The 15,946-nt window shown below is 22.8% G+C and overlaps 1 protein-coding gene across 1 annotated transcript in view; it reads left to right on the forward strand.

Moving 5' to 3' along the window:
- LOC111630585 (semaphorin-1A-like) overlaps window positions 1-15,946 on the forward strand; it is a 101,012-nt gene that overhangs the window by 59,478 nt on the left and 25,588 nt on the right. Inside the window, exons 12-14 of the mRNA XM_023374705.1 lie at window positions 4,804-4,951; window positions 11,936-12,014; window positions 12,144-12,291. Of these exons, the coding sequence (XP_023230473.1) occupies window positions 4,804-4,951; window positions 11,936-12,014; window positions 12,144-12,291 (375 nt within the window). The remainder of the gene's footprint in view (window positions 1-4,803; window positions 4,952-11,935; window positions 12,015-12,143; window positions 12,292-15,946) is intronic.

The following is a 15,946-nucleotide window of genomic DNA, read 5'->3' on the forward strand; positions in this document are numbered from 1 at the left end:
TACTGTATTGTTGTTACTTATAAATTTAGAAGTGTGTTTACATATATACAATTTTTCATGTCTTGTATTAATACTATATTTCTAGTTTATATAAATAAATAGTTCATATATATATATATATTATATTATATATATATCCTAAAACCTTGGCCATAGGCAGGCCTTGTGTAAAAGCTATGAAAGTGAAAGTTGTAAAGAAATGTTGATATATATATGAGAGAGTTTTATCCACAAAAATATATATATATATATAGACCACAGCCAAAGTTTCAGGATACAACAGAGTAAACATCAATAGGAAAGGAACAGCATCAGGAAATCATTATTTATGCAAATCTCACTGTGCCATGTACTAGAGTTAAACATCATTACATAGCTTTATTTTTATAAAATTTATTATGGTAAGTTAAAGTTCCAGTTTTTTTATGATAAGCTATTGAATTTTACTGCCTCTTTCTTTTATGCTGTAGTTACGGTAATTGGGTTTTTTTTTACATATTAGTTACCCTTTGTGCATAAGCCACATGCAATAAATTTTATGAATATAAACTTATACAGGTCATGGCCTATAGCCAAGATTTTAGGGTAATTTATGCTTATTTTATCTATATTTGTTAATTATTATTGTAAAATATTTAACACTAGTTTCTTTGATCAATTCCTTCATATAATTTTACAAAAATTTTAAAATTAACATTATGTAAAATATATTTTTTTACATAAATGAAAAAGTTTAATATAAATGTACATTTATATTGAATTAACAATAATTCAATTGCTACAATTTTAAGAATAACTGCAGTAAAAAATTGTTTACATTAATTTGATATATATACTTTGCTTTTTTGTTCATAAATTCTATAAAATAATTAATTAATGTACTGTACATACTTAAAAAAATTTATTTATAAAAAATTTAAACCAAGAAATTTTAATATAATTCTTTTAGTATAAATCTAAAAATCTTTGTTGTATCTAAAATACTGAAACCTTAATCTGCAAATTTATAACGTAAGTTTTACATGGATACTAATGTTAGATGGGAGAAAAACTAATAAAATTGTTTTTAGTTCTTAAATAAATTTACTACTTTTATAAGCATATCAAGTGTTTAGTCTATCATAGTAGACAGATATTCTCTGTTAATCAGTAGTATAATGGATGTCAGATGTCCAATGACTGACAGGCATTTACCTTAGCAATGTCAGTCAAACCCAAGTTCAAATTTAGATTGGATATTTGTCAGTTTACCAGACTAGTCCTGCTTGGATATTGGGTTCACTACTCACTACTCAGTCTCCCCAATCCATGATGCCCAACAGAAAAGGAAAAATTAGTGAACAAAAAAATGAGACTAGTAATTTTTTTATATTTTTTTTATACAAACAATTTTTTTATATTAAGGTAATTTATCATATATTAATAACTAATTTGAATTCACTTTAAAAGAAATGTTTAATATATTCTTCATAAGTGGATATAAATAATAATGAACTAGTATAATTTTTGTAACATTGAAAACTGAAAATTAAGATTTTGACAAAAATCAAATTGAATTATTTGATAAATTGTAATATGAATTTAGACTTTAATATTATAGAAATATCTTTAGTGAATCATTTTTTAAATAATCCGAAGTTTTTCTGTATAACAGAATGTACTTATTTAGATTAAAATATAAAATTTAAAAGTTTTATTTTAAATCAATAACTATAAATTTTTATTGGAAATAGGATTGGTATGTATTTTCATTAATAAATATTTGAAAAAATTCTTTTCTTAGCTTAAGATAATTAAAATTTATTTATACAATATGACAACTTTTTATTTAAATCTTAAGACAAAATAGTTCAAGAATTTAATATGGTATAAATTAATAAAATATTAATAGAAAAAAACAAAATCAAAATATAAGAAACAAAGAAGGATTCATTAGAATATTCTTTAATAACTAAAATTGAAGCAAGAGCTACAAAATCATTTCTGTGCTGAATAAAACAACTTCAGTTATACAAACTAAAAAAATAAATTAACTCAAAAAGATTAAAGTTATGTTGTTATTAAATGTGAGATTATTAAAAATTTCTTTTATGAATTAAAAAATATTCTTACATTTGAAAAACAATATTTAAATATCTAGTTAAATTTATTTTCTGAACCGTAATCTTTTAAATTTATGTTTTACACATTTAAAATAATTTTATAAAGTGCAATTGTTTCATTTTTTTTTCTTTCTTTTTTTAAATGAAGGATGTGTGTTTCTATGATATATGACTGTATAAAACATGTTTGTTTATGCTTCATTAAATAAATTTAAATATTAAAACTTGTAATCAATGTAATGATTGTTGTTTTTCCAGTTTATTTTAAACATTTTTATTTCAAATTGTTTTTATTCTTTGTGAATAAAAATTCATTTTGCAAATTGAATATCCCATCAAACTTAAAGATGGTTTATAAAATAAGTAAAAATGTTATTAAAAAAAAAGAATCTGTTTTTCATTTAGGGAAAAATATAAATAAATAACTTGAACATATTTCTCCTATCCTTGTCAATAAAAATATTTATGATACAGGGAGATGTTATGGCTTGTAGCCAAATAGGATTTGATATTATTTGTCATAAGCTATTTTAGATATTTTCATGCAATATTTTTATCATAAAATTTGACAGGTCAAAGTATATTGTCCAAGTTTTAAAATCCATATAACATAATACAATGAAAAGCACAAATTCTTTTATGAAACTTTATAAAATTGTCTTAGTGAGAATATCATTTATATCAACTATATACTACAATTAGAATATAATTTAATTTAATAATATAAAATCAATTAATGAATTGAAGAAAAATACAATTAAAGATACAAGAATTCAGTAAGATTCAATTTTAATTATTTAAACAAAATGAAAAGTTTTGCAGTAGTGATTAAATATTTAATATAAAATTGGATTAACCAAAACTCATTTTATATAAAATGATGTTTGATTTCATTAGTGTTAATTAAGTATCCAAATCTTTCTCAGTGGGATTATCTGTAGCTTTCTTAATTATATACCTAAGTATTTAGATGTCTCGATATGATAAAACTTAGAGAGAAATTGGACATTTAATTGAAAACCCAGTTATTTGACTAAAATAAGAGGTGAAGAATGCTGCAATTAATGCATATTTAGTGGAATTAGATCTTTTAACAAAGATCTTATTCTTCCTAATAACAGATTAAATTTAGAAGTTTTTGATGTGATTGAATTGAATTTGCATCATAAAAAATTTTGAATTTTAGCTGAAATTACTGAAATAACATTTTATAAGTTCTTAAATATAATAGTAAATAAACAAATTATTAAGGAAAGTAATACTTTGATATCTCTAAAATAGCTAATTATTTTATATTTATTAAAATCAGGTATGAATTCTTTAAATTTTTATTATTATTTTAACTGCATTGAATATTGAAGTTTTTATCAGAATTGTTCATATCAATCATATTGTTGTCATCATTATCTGCATTTAATTTAGGGACTAGTTAAGAATGATTGAATTATTTGAAAATAATTTATTTGTCTTTGTATGTAATAATAGTTATCAGCTATGCACTTTTCAGTAGAAAGTGTTAATACATATTCTATTAAACTGCAATTAAGATTATTTAACTTAAATTTGTTGAGCAAACAATGTTGATTGTACATCATTTTTTACTTAAAGAATATTTTTAATTGATATTTCTTGAAAAAAATTTAAATGAGAAGATAATTAAAAATTTTTTAATAATGAATGAATAATTAAAGTGAATCTATCCTGAAAGAGTTGCTGTAGTCTATTTAAAGACTACCAAAGTATGTAAGTTAGATATGAGTTAAATGTAATTAGTGTTTCATCATGTGATTTTTGCAGCCTGAAGACAGACAACAGGATACTATTAGGTTATCTTATTCTATAAGTAACAGTAATTAGATATGTAAATATATTGGTAATTCTTTTCTCATCTACATTAATTAAGTCTGTAGGGAATTACAGAGAGAGAAGTTGATATGATAGAATGATGTTAATGATAGATGATGATAATTATATCAACATAGGTTATGAAAATAATTTATTAAATAATCCATTTTATAACTCCTTAAACAATATTAGAATTCAGATCACTTTCGTTTAAAAAAATGATGTTTTATTTATTTCTTTTTTAATCATTTTCAGAGATCTTTTGTTTCTAAACTTATATCTTTTAAAATCTTTATTAATTACATGTAAACAAATTTTTAAAATACATTTACAGTTTATTCACAATTTTTTAATATATTTTTTTGTTGAAATGTATTAAGATGTTATTAGAATAAATAAGTATAAGATATGCTCAAATTCTTTTTTTAAATATATACTATTCTGAAAGACTTTTAGTAACAACATAAAACTTGTGCATTGATATACAATACCAACTAAACTTTTTCATTTTGATAATCAAGAAAATAATTCTTGTTCATTTTATATAAAAAGATTTTCTTTTATTTACTTTTATTCTTATTCCTACTTTTAAATCAATATCACCATCTATAACATTAATTAAATTGATTGGAAACCAGATGTTGACAAGATACAAGACAGAGATATGATTTATGTCTGTTTATTTGCATTGTTTCATTGGTATTTGAAAAATAATGTAAAAAAATTTGTGAAGTTGAAAGTCAAAAACTATTGACTAAAATTTTGTTTTATAATATTTTGTTTTTTCTGATTAAAAAATGTTCTTTAAAATTAAAATTAATTTATGATAGTATAATTTTTAAAAATATACTTTTAGGCTGTTTATTCAAGAGTGGCTCGAGTTTGCACGAAGGATCAAGGAGATGGAACTTCTGGAGTCAAAGGAAAACAATGGACATCATTTCTCAAATCTCGTCTGAATTGTTCCATACCAGGAAATTTTCCATTTTATTTTGATGAAATACGTAAGTCGTATTTTATTGATATTTAATGAAATTTTAACAATTAAGGTTTTTATCATAATTTTAATAACATGACAAATTAATTTTGTAAATAGTTTGTCATAAACTGATAAATAAAATGATGACAAAGTAAAAATACATTGAAAATTTAAAACAAACTGTTTATCAATAAGTAATAATATGAGATTTCAAAATTAGATTTGGTTATTTTTATTACATTGTATATATATTATAGGTATAAATGTGGGTGTGACTCATTTTGTCTACTGGCATTACCTAATATATATTTTATTTTTTAAATATATTGTAAAATAATTATTTGCAATTAAAGAGAAACAAATCCAAACTGGAACAATGTAAATTTGGTTTGAATGTGGAATATGTACAACGGACCTGAAGCAGGATGGTTAAGCTGTTCAAAAATGTTTTATTCCAATATTTCTTGAAAAATGACAAACAAAGGTTACCGATGTGATTTAATAGTAAAATAGTATTTTTCAGTCTAATATTTTTTAAAAAGCTTTCACACATTGGGGAGAGACTTATATATTTATAATTTTTGAAATTGCTTTCTTTTGATTTTTATAAATAACAAAATTACTGTATACAGTATTTTAACACACCCTTAGCTTTCAGTTGCAAATTGTTTACAATTCAAGTGTATATCAAATTACATAATAGTTGGCAAACTTACAAAAATATTGCATAAGAGTTAGTAATACATACCAAGTTTATAAAAATAAGTTGCAGTAAGGGTCTAATGAAATTTATATTTTTTTGGATTGTGTTGTATAAATGTATTTGCTTAATTTTAAGTAATAAGTTCTCACTCTCTCATATATTAGTATTATTGTGATTGATATTTTCAAATCTAAATATTTTAAATATAACCAAATATTAACACTTAGTAAAAAAAACTATTCATTCATTTAAATAATGGACATAAATATAGTTACCTATAACATATGAAAACATATTTGACTATATATACTTGTCACTTTTTCACAGTGCAAGTCAAAAAAGAAAAACTTTTTGTTTTCCACTAGATTTTTATGTTATGATGGATACAAGTAGGTTACAGACATACAAACCTTATTTCAAAACTATTCAGATTTTATTCAAGATATGTCAAGAACATGGATTTTTGTTGAACTCTTGATGTTTTTCATGAATATAATATTTTTCATAAATTGTATGTTGTGAAATAAAAAGGATTCTGTTGTAAATATCTGTATAATCATCATTTTTTTTTTTTAAATTTTATTCAAAATTGATTTGAAATGATAATATTTCAAACATACTTTAGCATATTCTAACTAGTCTAAACATTTATATTTGACAAGACAAAATAATAATAAACAACAATGATAAAAGTATTATAAAATTAAAAAAATATATTAAGATTCATTTTCATAATTTTATCTTCTTATTTCTGAACAAATAGAAATATAAGAGTATCTATTTGTTCAGAAATAAGAAGATAAAATTATGAAAATGAATCTTAATATATTTTTTTAGTGTATCTCAATAAACAAAGATTTTTAATATATGTAAAACTATTAGTCAACAAATATCAAAAATTGATATGTGGAAATAAATACAGAAGTATAGCCATTATATATATATGTTTAATTTTTCTTTTACTGGATGCTCTAACCTGATGATGACCTTTGAATAAGATTGAAAATGTTAGCCATTAAAAAAATAGTTATGACAAAAAACTTAAATTTCAGTATATTTAGTCTTTAAATTTTCAAGTAATATCAGTTCCGTTAATATTTAGGGAAGTTCTTACAATAGATTTGATTAGCTTGTAAAATTACAGTAAATTTTCTGTTATTATATACAAATAAAGCATATCATAATTAAAGGTCTATTTTTTCTTTGCATTTTAGTTATATATGAATGATGATAGAAGTATTAAATTTCATAAACATAGCTTTATAGAACATAAGAAGCAAAACACATAAAGTTACATTGAAAAAATACAAATATCATCATCAAAACATTAACTGTTTAAGAGTGAAGAACATTGAAAGATTTGACTTATTTATTTTAGAGCTTTGTTTTAATGTTTCACATAATTTATTATTATTATTTTTTTAAATTATAATTAATAAGAGTATTTTGAAAGACAAAGAAAACTATTCAGACTTTTTTTTTGTTATTTAATCTTTTTTCTAATATAATTTGTTTTAGATTATAATATTGCTGTAATTTTTCAATTCATTTTTATTATTGTTAACAAAGTTTTAAGGCCAAACTAATTCTATAAATAATGTACTATAAAGAAATCTTTATTAAAACAAAGAAATCAAATACTTTTAGCTTTATACATTAAATTATTTAAGTGTTTATTACTCTGATACATTTAGTGATGAATAAATAAATAAATATAGGATTAAATCTGTGAAATAATTTTATTTGAAACTGTGATTTCAACATTAATAAACTTTTACTAGAAGTGCATAGTGCTTTATAAATGTTATTGATTTTCTGTAAGATTTGGTATCATTTTGTTTGTTTCAAGAAGAAAATACCATTGAAAATAATAGGATGCATCCACTGTTCCTAAAACATATGAAATTTAAAATTATATATTCATGTAACTTTTAAATTTTTTGTTTCTGCATGTATCCTGCATTTGTTCTGAATAAACATTGTGAATTGAGGTTGGTCCAGATAAAGATCTGAAAATATTTCTTCTGTACTTAAACTTCAGTTTCATTTAAATATCTGTATTTTCAAATTTACATTGTCACTGATTATTTGGTTTATCTCCCTACATGCATGATATAATCAATGTAGCTATCTATTATTAGCTAAAGCACTTTTATATTTGGAAGAAAAAAAAATAATGTGATATATTCAAATGACAATGTAATGAGATGTTATTATTAGTATGTACAGTAATAATATATTGATACAGTAACATTTCATAAATTCTTATTATTTTATTTTGAGTTTTAACTAATAGACTAAGTTAGGTTTTTGTTTTATCATCATTAAATTATTTTGAAAAAGTTAATATTTAAAACTTTGTATTCTTTTAGTCTCAAGAAGAGTTCTAGTTTTAGAAAGTATTAAAAATGAATGAATATTGATCTTAAATTTATTTGCTTTATTCTTTGTTGATTTTCTAGATCCTATAATTTATTTAAATTAGAAGTTTTTTAATTAGAAAGTTACAAAAGGTGTTTGGTTTTTAAATTAAATACTTTTCATATGGATAACAATGTGCTTAATTTTCTCTTTATGTATTGTTATACCAAACTAGACAATAGGAAAGCAATATTACATAATTAATTTTTCTATACCTGAAAAGTGTTGATCTAAAAATTTCACTTAAAATGTCAGAAAGTTAAAAAATGTTTTTCCTTTTCATATCAAATTAAATGGAAAAGTTTATTAAAATAAATTTCTAAACATAGTTTAAAATTAATTTACTTATTAGTATCATTTATTGCTTAATGAAAAATGCTTATTAAAGTATAAATAATGAATATAGTATATATATCTTAGTTATAATTATTTCTGTATTTTTATTAAAAGAGTAAAAAGTTACTTTAATATCATTTAAAAAAAAAAAAAACTATATAACAAACTGCATATGAACTCATATATAAAATTTCATTTCATTTCAAAGCAAACTTAAAATTACTATAATTCCAATTTGCTGATTATATAGAATTAAAATTAAATTTGGGTTAAGAATAAAAATTTAATATCATATTGTAAAAAGTTATTTAGTGTATATAATTTTAAGGTGTAAATTATTGTTTTTTATGGGCTCTATAAATCTGTTTTTTCCAAAAATTGTTTCTAATGCATTAAGCTACAATAGGATCAATTTGTCAAATATATTTTGTTGGAAATTTGCAGTTAAAGTGGATTAATTTAAAAAAAAAAAAGTGTTAACCAGGTCAAAATGTTGTCTTCAGATGAGGACAGTGAAAAGCAGAATTCACTTTCAACTGCTGATGCATAAATATGGTCTGTTAACTGCATTGAAAATGTTAGTGCTCCCTAAACTTCAACTGTTAAAGATGTATTGATTAATAGGTGAGATTTTTGCAATACATTAAATTTATTTTGCTTACAGTATATAATTTTAAGAATCAAAATTTAAGTGTAAATGTTATAAACTTCTAGCATATTAGGAATAAAAGTTTCAGTTTTGTTCTTTCAACATATTAATATTCCATTATCAGAATGTTACTGCAAAGTGAATGACAAATATGTTTTGTGAATGATTCTTTTCAGTATAAATAATTTGGATCTGTTCATGAATATTATGTCATTAAAACTTTGACAACAGATATAAAGCTTATTTCACTTAGTAAAGAGAACAGATTGATGGATGTTTTGACATCATCACTATGCATTACCAAAAAGGTTCTTGAACTTTTTAAAAGTTCTATAGCCCCAATCGAATACCATGCATTATCTGGCCAATATATGTAAAAATTTTATGTATACAGATAAATATTTGTTTAAGAATTAATGAAACTAATATTTAACATGTTGACTGCCATCTGATGCATCGGCGGTCGGAGCCAACTTTATATTGATAGATGCATGAGAGGCCACCATTAGGATGTAAAACAATGTCTTACAAAGCCAGGATAATTTAACCTTGAGTGAAACTTCATTGCATCGGATAGCTGTGAACATGTTAAATGAAATTGAAATATTCTTAGAACGTTAATATATTATTACATTTTTTTTAAATGTAATATTCTCATATGCAAAGAATTAATCCAATTGTACTTAATGTTTAAAGTTGAATATTGCATTTATTATAAAACATGATGCATTTTTTTTTATTAAGTACTATAGTATAATGTTTAATTTTATTTTTATCTACAGATATTCATATTTAAAATTTTTCCATCTGTATTAATTATAGAATTGAAAAAAAAATATTCATACATTGTGTTCAAAAAAATTGAATATATTACAGAACAGTACTATCTGTTAAAGATGACTACAACAATAATGATAGTAGAAAGTTGAAGATTCTCAAAAATTCGTCAAACAGGATATGAAGGCAATAACTTAGTAGTTTAATGCTTTCCAGAAATACAGTATTTTCAAAAGTATTGTTTCATTTCATACAATAAATATTGTAAATAAGTTGTAAAAGTGAAAATTTGATATATAAATCTTATAAATACCCCAAAATATCTAAAACTTTTAATGAACTTTATATTTATTAATTAATCTGTACTGTGATATAATGTAATGTATAATGAATAATTTAATAAAAAATATGTAAAAGAGACTAAAAATGTCTTCACTTTTGCCATGTCCAATCACCAGGAACAACAGTTTTCCACAGCAGAGACCAGTAGTGTGCCATCCATGGAAGCTGTGGAAGAGCAACTTTCCTTGTATTTTCTAAAATATAAAATATGAAAATAATTGCACAATATATATTTAACACCCTTTGAATTATTTAAAATTAATATTTTATTATAACCACATTTAGTATAGAAACTTGTAATAAGATACATAATGTGAAAAAAATGATAAGATTGCTATTGTATATTCGAAAATAAATTTATATATGCATATTCCCAATGGAAGAACTGTATTGTCGAATATGGGACAGCTTCCATGGCAAAAATATTTGAATCGTGTAAAGTAGATTATATGCATTTGCGCATGCGGTTTAGTTCGTGGATGCTATACACCAGGGGTGTCCAGCCCGCGGGCCGCGGGCCGCATGCGGCCCAAGGCAAGTTTCAATGCGGCCCGATAAAGGTGTAAACAAAACCGACAAATGGTTTAATTTTTTATTATTTATTTCAACGGCATAAACTCAGAAAATAAATTTCAAAAGCCATAAACCTTTATTCATATTTTAGTTTTGAGTGGAAATGAAATATTTTTATGTACTTGGAGATGTGTGAATGAGGAAGGATNAAAACTATAATTTCAGGATTCATAAAGTGCTTTAGCTTAGACAGATAAATATATTCTCTTTAGCAGTTTATTTTAAAATGTTAAGTTTTCATTTAATTTCTGTTAATTTTGATTATTTCTAGGTATTAATCTAATCTTAATCATATTAATTTTCTTTAACAGGAAAAAAATCTTTGAATAGATATGCTTAAGTATAGTCTAATTTGATAGTGTAATAAAGTCAGATATTAAACTGAAACAGAATTTTTGTAATTAAATCAAAATTCAGATAAATTTTAAATTATTTATTGTGATTCCAAATATGAAATGTCAGGAATTTTAATCAATTTAAAAGTTTTATTTCTGAATATTTTACCTTAATAAAATCTTTACTGTGAAAAATAATTCTGGACATCAACTATAGAATTTTTTTGTAATTTTTATCGTCTTGATGCTATTCTTTTGTTTGTGAATATTGATTTTTTTTGTGGATTATTTTAATTCATTACTTACTTGTTTTTTATTTACAGCGATAGTAAAATAAATTGATATAAAAAAATAGTGATTAAATTTTAATATGATTTTTTAATATTATTGTTAAACTTTCAAAAACTTCATAATTTTGTTGTTATTAATTCTTCAATAAAATCACAAAGACATCTGTAACTCTGATTTAATATAATAATCAAAAATAAAATATATAACATCAAATTTCCAGATATGGATGTCAATAAGAAAATGAAATCAGATATGAAATGAATCACCAAGCAATACTTTAATTGATGTTCCATGTCTCTGTCATTATTCTTACCAATAGAGGGAAAATGGTCATTGATTGTTTTCTATCAAAGAAATACTACTGGCAATAAATCAATGTTTTAATGATGGCAAATTGATTGATGCAAGAATCATTTCTGTAAAGAATCTTTTGCATGACTTGTTATCATATTTTATTATGTTGCCAGTGTTTGCTGGAGGGATTCTCACGGTTGCTTATAGTAAATCAAATTTTCTGCCAAGATGCAAACATACATTGGTTAATGTTTAGACATTGATATTGATTTCTGTCATTTTCTGTAGAATCTACCACTCATATTGTAGAAGGAACTTATGGAGAGGAAAAAGCACAGCTGTTGTATGCAGTCTTCACAACACCACAGTAAGTAATTGTTTAGATTAGTTGATAATGAAGTAAAATCTGTCATGTCTTTAAATGCTCTTTATAGTAGATGCTTAAGATATGAAATTAAATAAATTCTCTATTTTAATTATTGTTTTTAATGTTTAGAAATAGCCTTACTGGGTCTGCTGTCTGTGCCTTCCGTCTCCAAGATATTCAAAGAACTTTTGATGGTGACTTTAAGGGCCAGAAAGATAAGGATTCAAACTGGTTACCTGTGCCATCTGCAGATGTACCAATGCCAAGACCTGGAACGGTATAATTTTTTAAAATACATTATACAGTGTTATCATATAACTTCAATAATATAGCATATTCTTTCATATGATGATTGAAAAAAATATTTATAACTTTTGTAAATAATTTAAAAGCACTTTATTTTCTATTGCTATGAATTAAGAAAAATTTCAATAAAATTAATTATCAAACAAAAATTAATCAGCTGAAAGAATCAATATAACAAGCATTTTATGTGAATGTAATAGGATGTCAACAAGTAATATGGCTTTGTCTCTTAATAGAATGAAAAATTGATTATCCAATCAATTAACCAAGATAATAATTATGTACTATAAGCTAAAGAAAAGTACTTTTAATTTTCTAACAAACTTTGTTTTGAAGTAAATTTTTGGGACAAGATTGACTAATTAGATAAGTTTTTTAAACATTTTTTTAAAGTAAATTTAATGCATAATGTCATTAATATATTCATACAGATTGTTTCAATTTTTTATATGAACATCTGAATGTCAGCATAAAATATAAGATATTGGCAAGTAATTTTTGATTAGTTTCTAAAACTATAATTTCAGGATTCATAAAGTGCTTTAGCTTAGACAGATAAATATATTCTCTTTAGCAGTTTATTTTAAAATGTTAAGTTTTCATTTAATTTCTGTTAATTTTGATTATTTCTAGGTATTAATCTAATCTTAATCATATTAATTTTCTTTAACAGGAAAAAAATCTTTGAATAGATATGCTTAAGTATAGTCTAATTTGATAGTGTAATAAAGTCAGATATTAAACTGAAACAGAATTTTTGTAATTAAATCAAAATTCAGATAAATTTTAAAGTATTTATTGTGATTCCAAATATGAAATGTCAGGAATTTTAATCAATTTAAAAGTTTTATTTCTGAATATTTTACCTTAATAAAATCTTTACTGTGAAAAATAATTCTGGACATCAACTATAGAATTTTTTTGTAATTTTTATCGTCTTGATGCTATTCTTTTGTTTGTGAATATTGATTTTTTTTGTGGATTATTTTAATTCATTACTTACTTGTTTTTTATTTACAGCGATAGTAAAATAAATTGATATAAAAAAATAGTGATTAAATTTTAATATGATTTTTTAATATTATTGTTAAACTTTCAAAAACTTCATAATTTTGTTGTTATTAATTCTTCAATAAAATCACAAAGACATCTGTAACTCTGATTTAATATAATAATCAAAAATAAAATATATAACATCAAATTTCCAGATATGGATGTCAATAAGAAAATGAAATCAGATATGAAATGAATCACCAAGCAATACTTTAATTGATGTTCCATGTCTCTGTCATTATTCTTACCAATAGAGGGAAAATGGTCATTGATTGTTTTCTATCAAAGAAATACTACTGGCAATAAATCAATGTTTTAATGATGGCAAATTGATTGATGCAAGAATCATTTCTGTAAAGAATCTTTTGCATGACTTGTTATCATATTTTATTATGTTGCCAGTGTTTGCTGGAGGGATTCTCACGGTTGCTTATAGTAAATCAAATTTTCTGCCAAGATGCAAACATACATTGGTTAATGTTTAGACATTGATATTGATTTCTGTCATTTTCTGTAGAATCTACCACTCATATTGTAGAAGGAACTTATGGAGAGGAAAAAGCACAGCTGTTGTATGCAGTCTTCACAACACCACAGTAAGTAATTGTTTAGATTAGTTGATAATGAAGTAAAATCTGTCATGTCTTTAAATGCTCTTTATAGTAGATGCTTAAGATATGAAATTAAATAAATTCTCTATTTTAATTATTGTTTTTAATGTTTAGAAATAGCCTTACTGGGTCTGCTGTCTGTGCCTTCCGTCTCCAAGATATTCAAAGAACTTTTGATGGTGACTTTAAGGGCCAGAAAGATAAGGATTCAAACTGGTTACCTGTGCCATCTGCAGATGTACCAATGCCAAGACCTGGAACGGTATAATTTTTTAAAATACATTATACAGTGTTATCATATAACTTCAATAATATAGCATATTCTTTCATATGATGATTGAAAAAAATATTTATAACTTTTGTAAATAATTTAAAAGCACTTTATTTTCTATTGCTATGAATTAAGAAAAATTTCAATAAAATTAATTATCAAACAAAAATTAATCAGCTGAAAGAATCAATATAACAAGCATTTTATGTGAATGTAATTGGATGTCAACAAGTAATATGGCTTTGTCTCTTAATAGAATGAAAAATTTAATAATTATGTACTATAAGCTAAAGAAAAGTACTTTTAATTTTCTAACAAACTTTGTTTTGAAGTAAATTTTTGGGACAAGATTGACTAATTAGATAAGTTTTTTAAACATTTTTTTAAAGTAAATTAGAACAAATGATAAAAGAAAGATAATGTTCTTGAAAAAACTTGTAATAAAATTTTTTTTTATCACAGATAGAAACTGATTTAAAGAAGGATGTTTTTATATTTATGTCAGAAAGAGAGAAAAAAAAATTTTAAAATGCTGTTTAATTATTTATTATTTAAGTTTTAGAAAAATTTATTAACAATATAATAAATTTTAAAAATAATAATGATAAAAGCTAGTTTTGATATTTAGATACAGAGTGAGTTCCATTAAAGTAAAGGATAATTTTTCTAACTTACTGTATGTAAAAATATTAAATGAATAGCAGTTTGCTAAATGTACTTACATATATAATGTATAAAAATTGGTTAACAAATTATCAGAAGTAAAAAAATTTTCATTTCATTTTCTTTTAAATTAAATCATTTAAATTCTGCTTATGTACTTTTTATTGTCACAAGTATTGATTTTGTTCCTTGTCTGGCTTTTCTCAGACATAATTCATATTTCAATTAACAAACAATTATAGTTCTTGTTACACTTTCCTTTGTTAAAATATCTGTATTAAATTTGGAAAAATTACATTTAGTAAATAATTTTATCTCATAATATCATCTTATTATGTTCTGTACATTATAGTGATTTTGAAATTTAAAAAAATTACCTAACATTGAAGAATTTTTATTTTACTGTTTTTTAAACTGAAGTAACCATTTTATTTTGAAAAAAGAAAATAAAAATTTGTATTTACTTGTATTTTTATAACCTTTAAAAATTAATTATAGAATGATTACTAATATTAAATGCTAAGCAGTTATTTTTTTTTAATTTATATCCTTTACAAGTGTTATTAAAATATATATTTTAATCAATTATGAAATTTATGACTACCATCAACTGAAAAATTTTTAAATTCTCCCTTCAATATTTTTAAAAATTTTATGAAGTTTTCATTTTAAAATATTTACAACACAAACAACAAAATTTAAAGGTATTGAAGAAAGTACTAAAATATTTTGATATCAATTTTAAGTCAAGTTTAGTTTTCTTTAGTATATAAATTAATGTCAAAAAGTTCCATAAATAATCTAATAATAGGCCATATTATAGGAATGAACTGAAGATTTTGGTAGTGTAAAGCTGCTGTTATAAATAATACTATTTTAAACATTAAAAGAAATCATAAGAAACTCCCCTGATGTAGTTTTTGAAAATTTAATAAAAATTCTATTGATAAAAATTGTTTAAAAATATTTTCATATACAAGACAGCATCCAGAAATACATTGATCTTTTCCATAAACTGAATTTTTTTA

Source organism: Centruroides sculpturatus, unplaced genomic scaffold (assembly GCF_000671375.1).
Source record: "Centruroides sculpturatus isolate CEXI.00-Female unplaced genomic scaffold, Cexi_2.0 scaffold71, whole genome shotgun sequence".
Lineage (NCBI taxonomy): Eukaryota > Metazoa > Arthropoda > Arachnida > Scorpiones > Buthidae > Centruroides > Centruroides sculpturatus.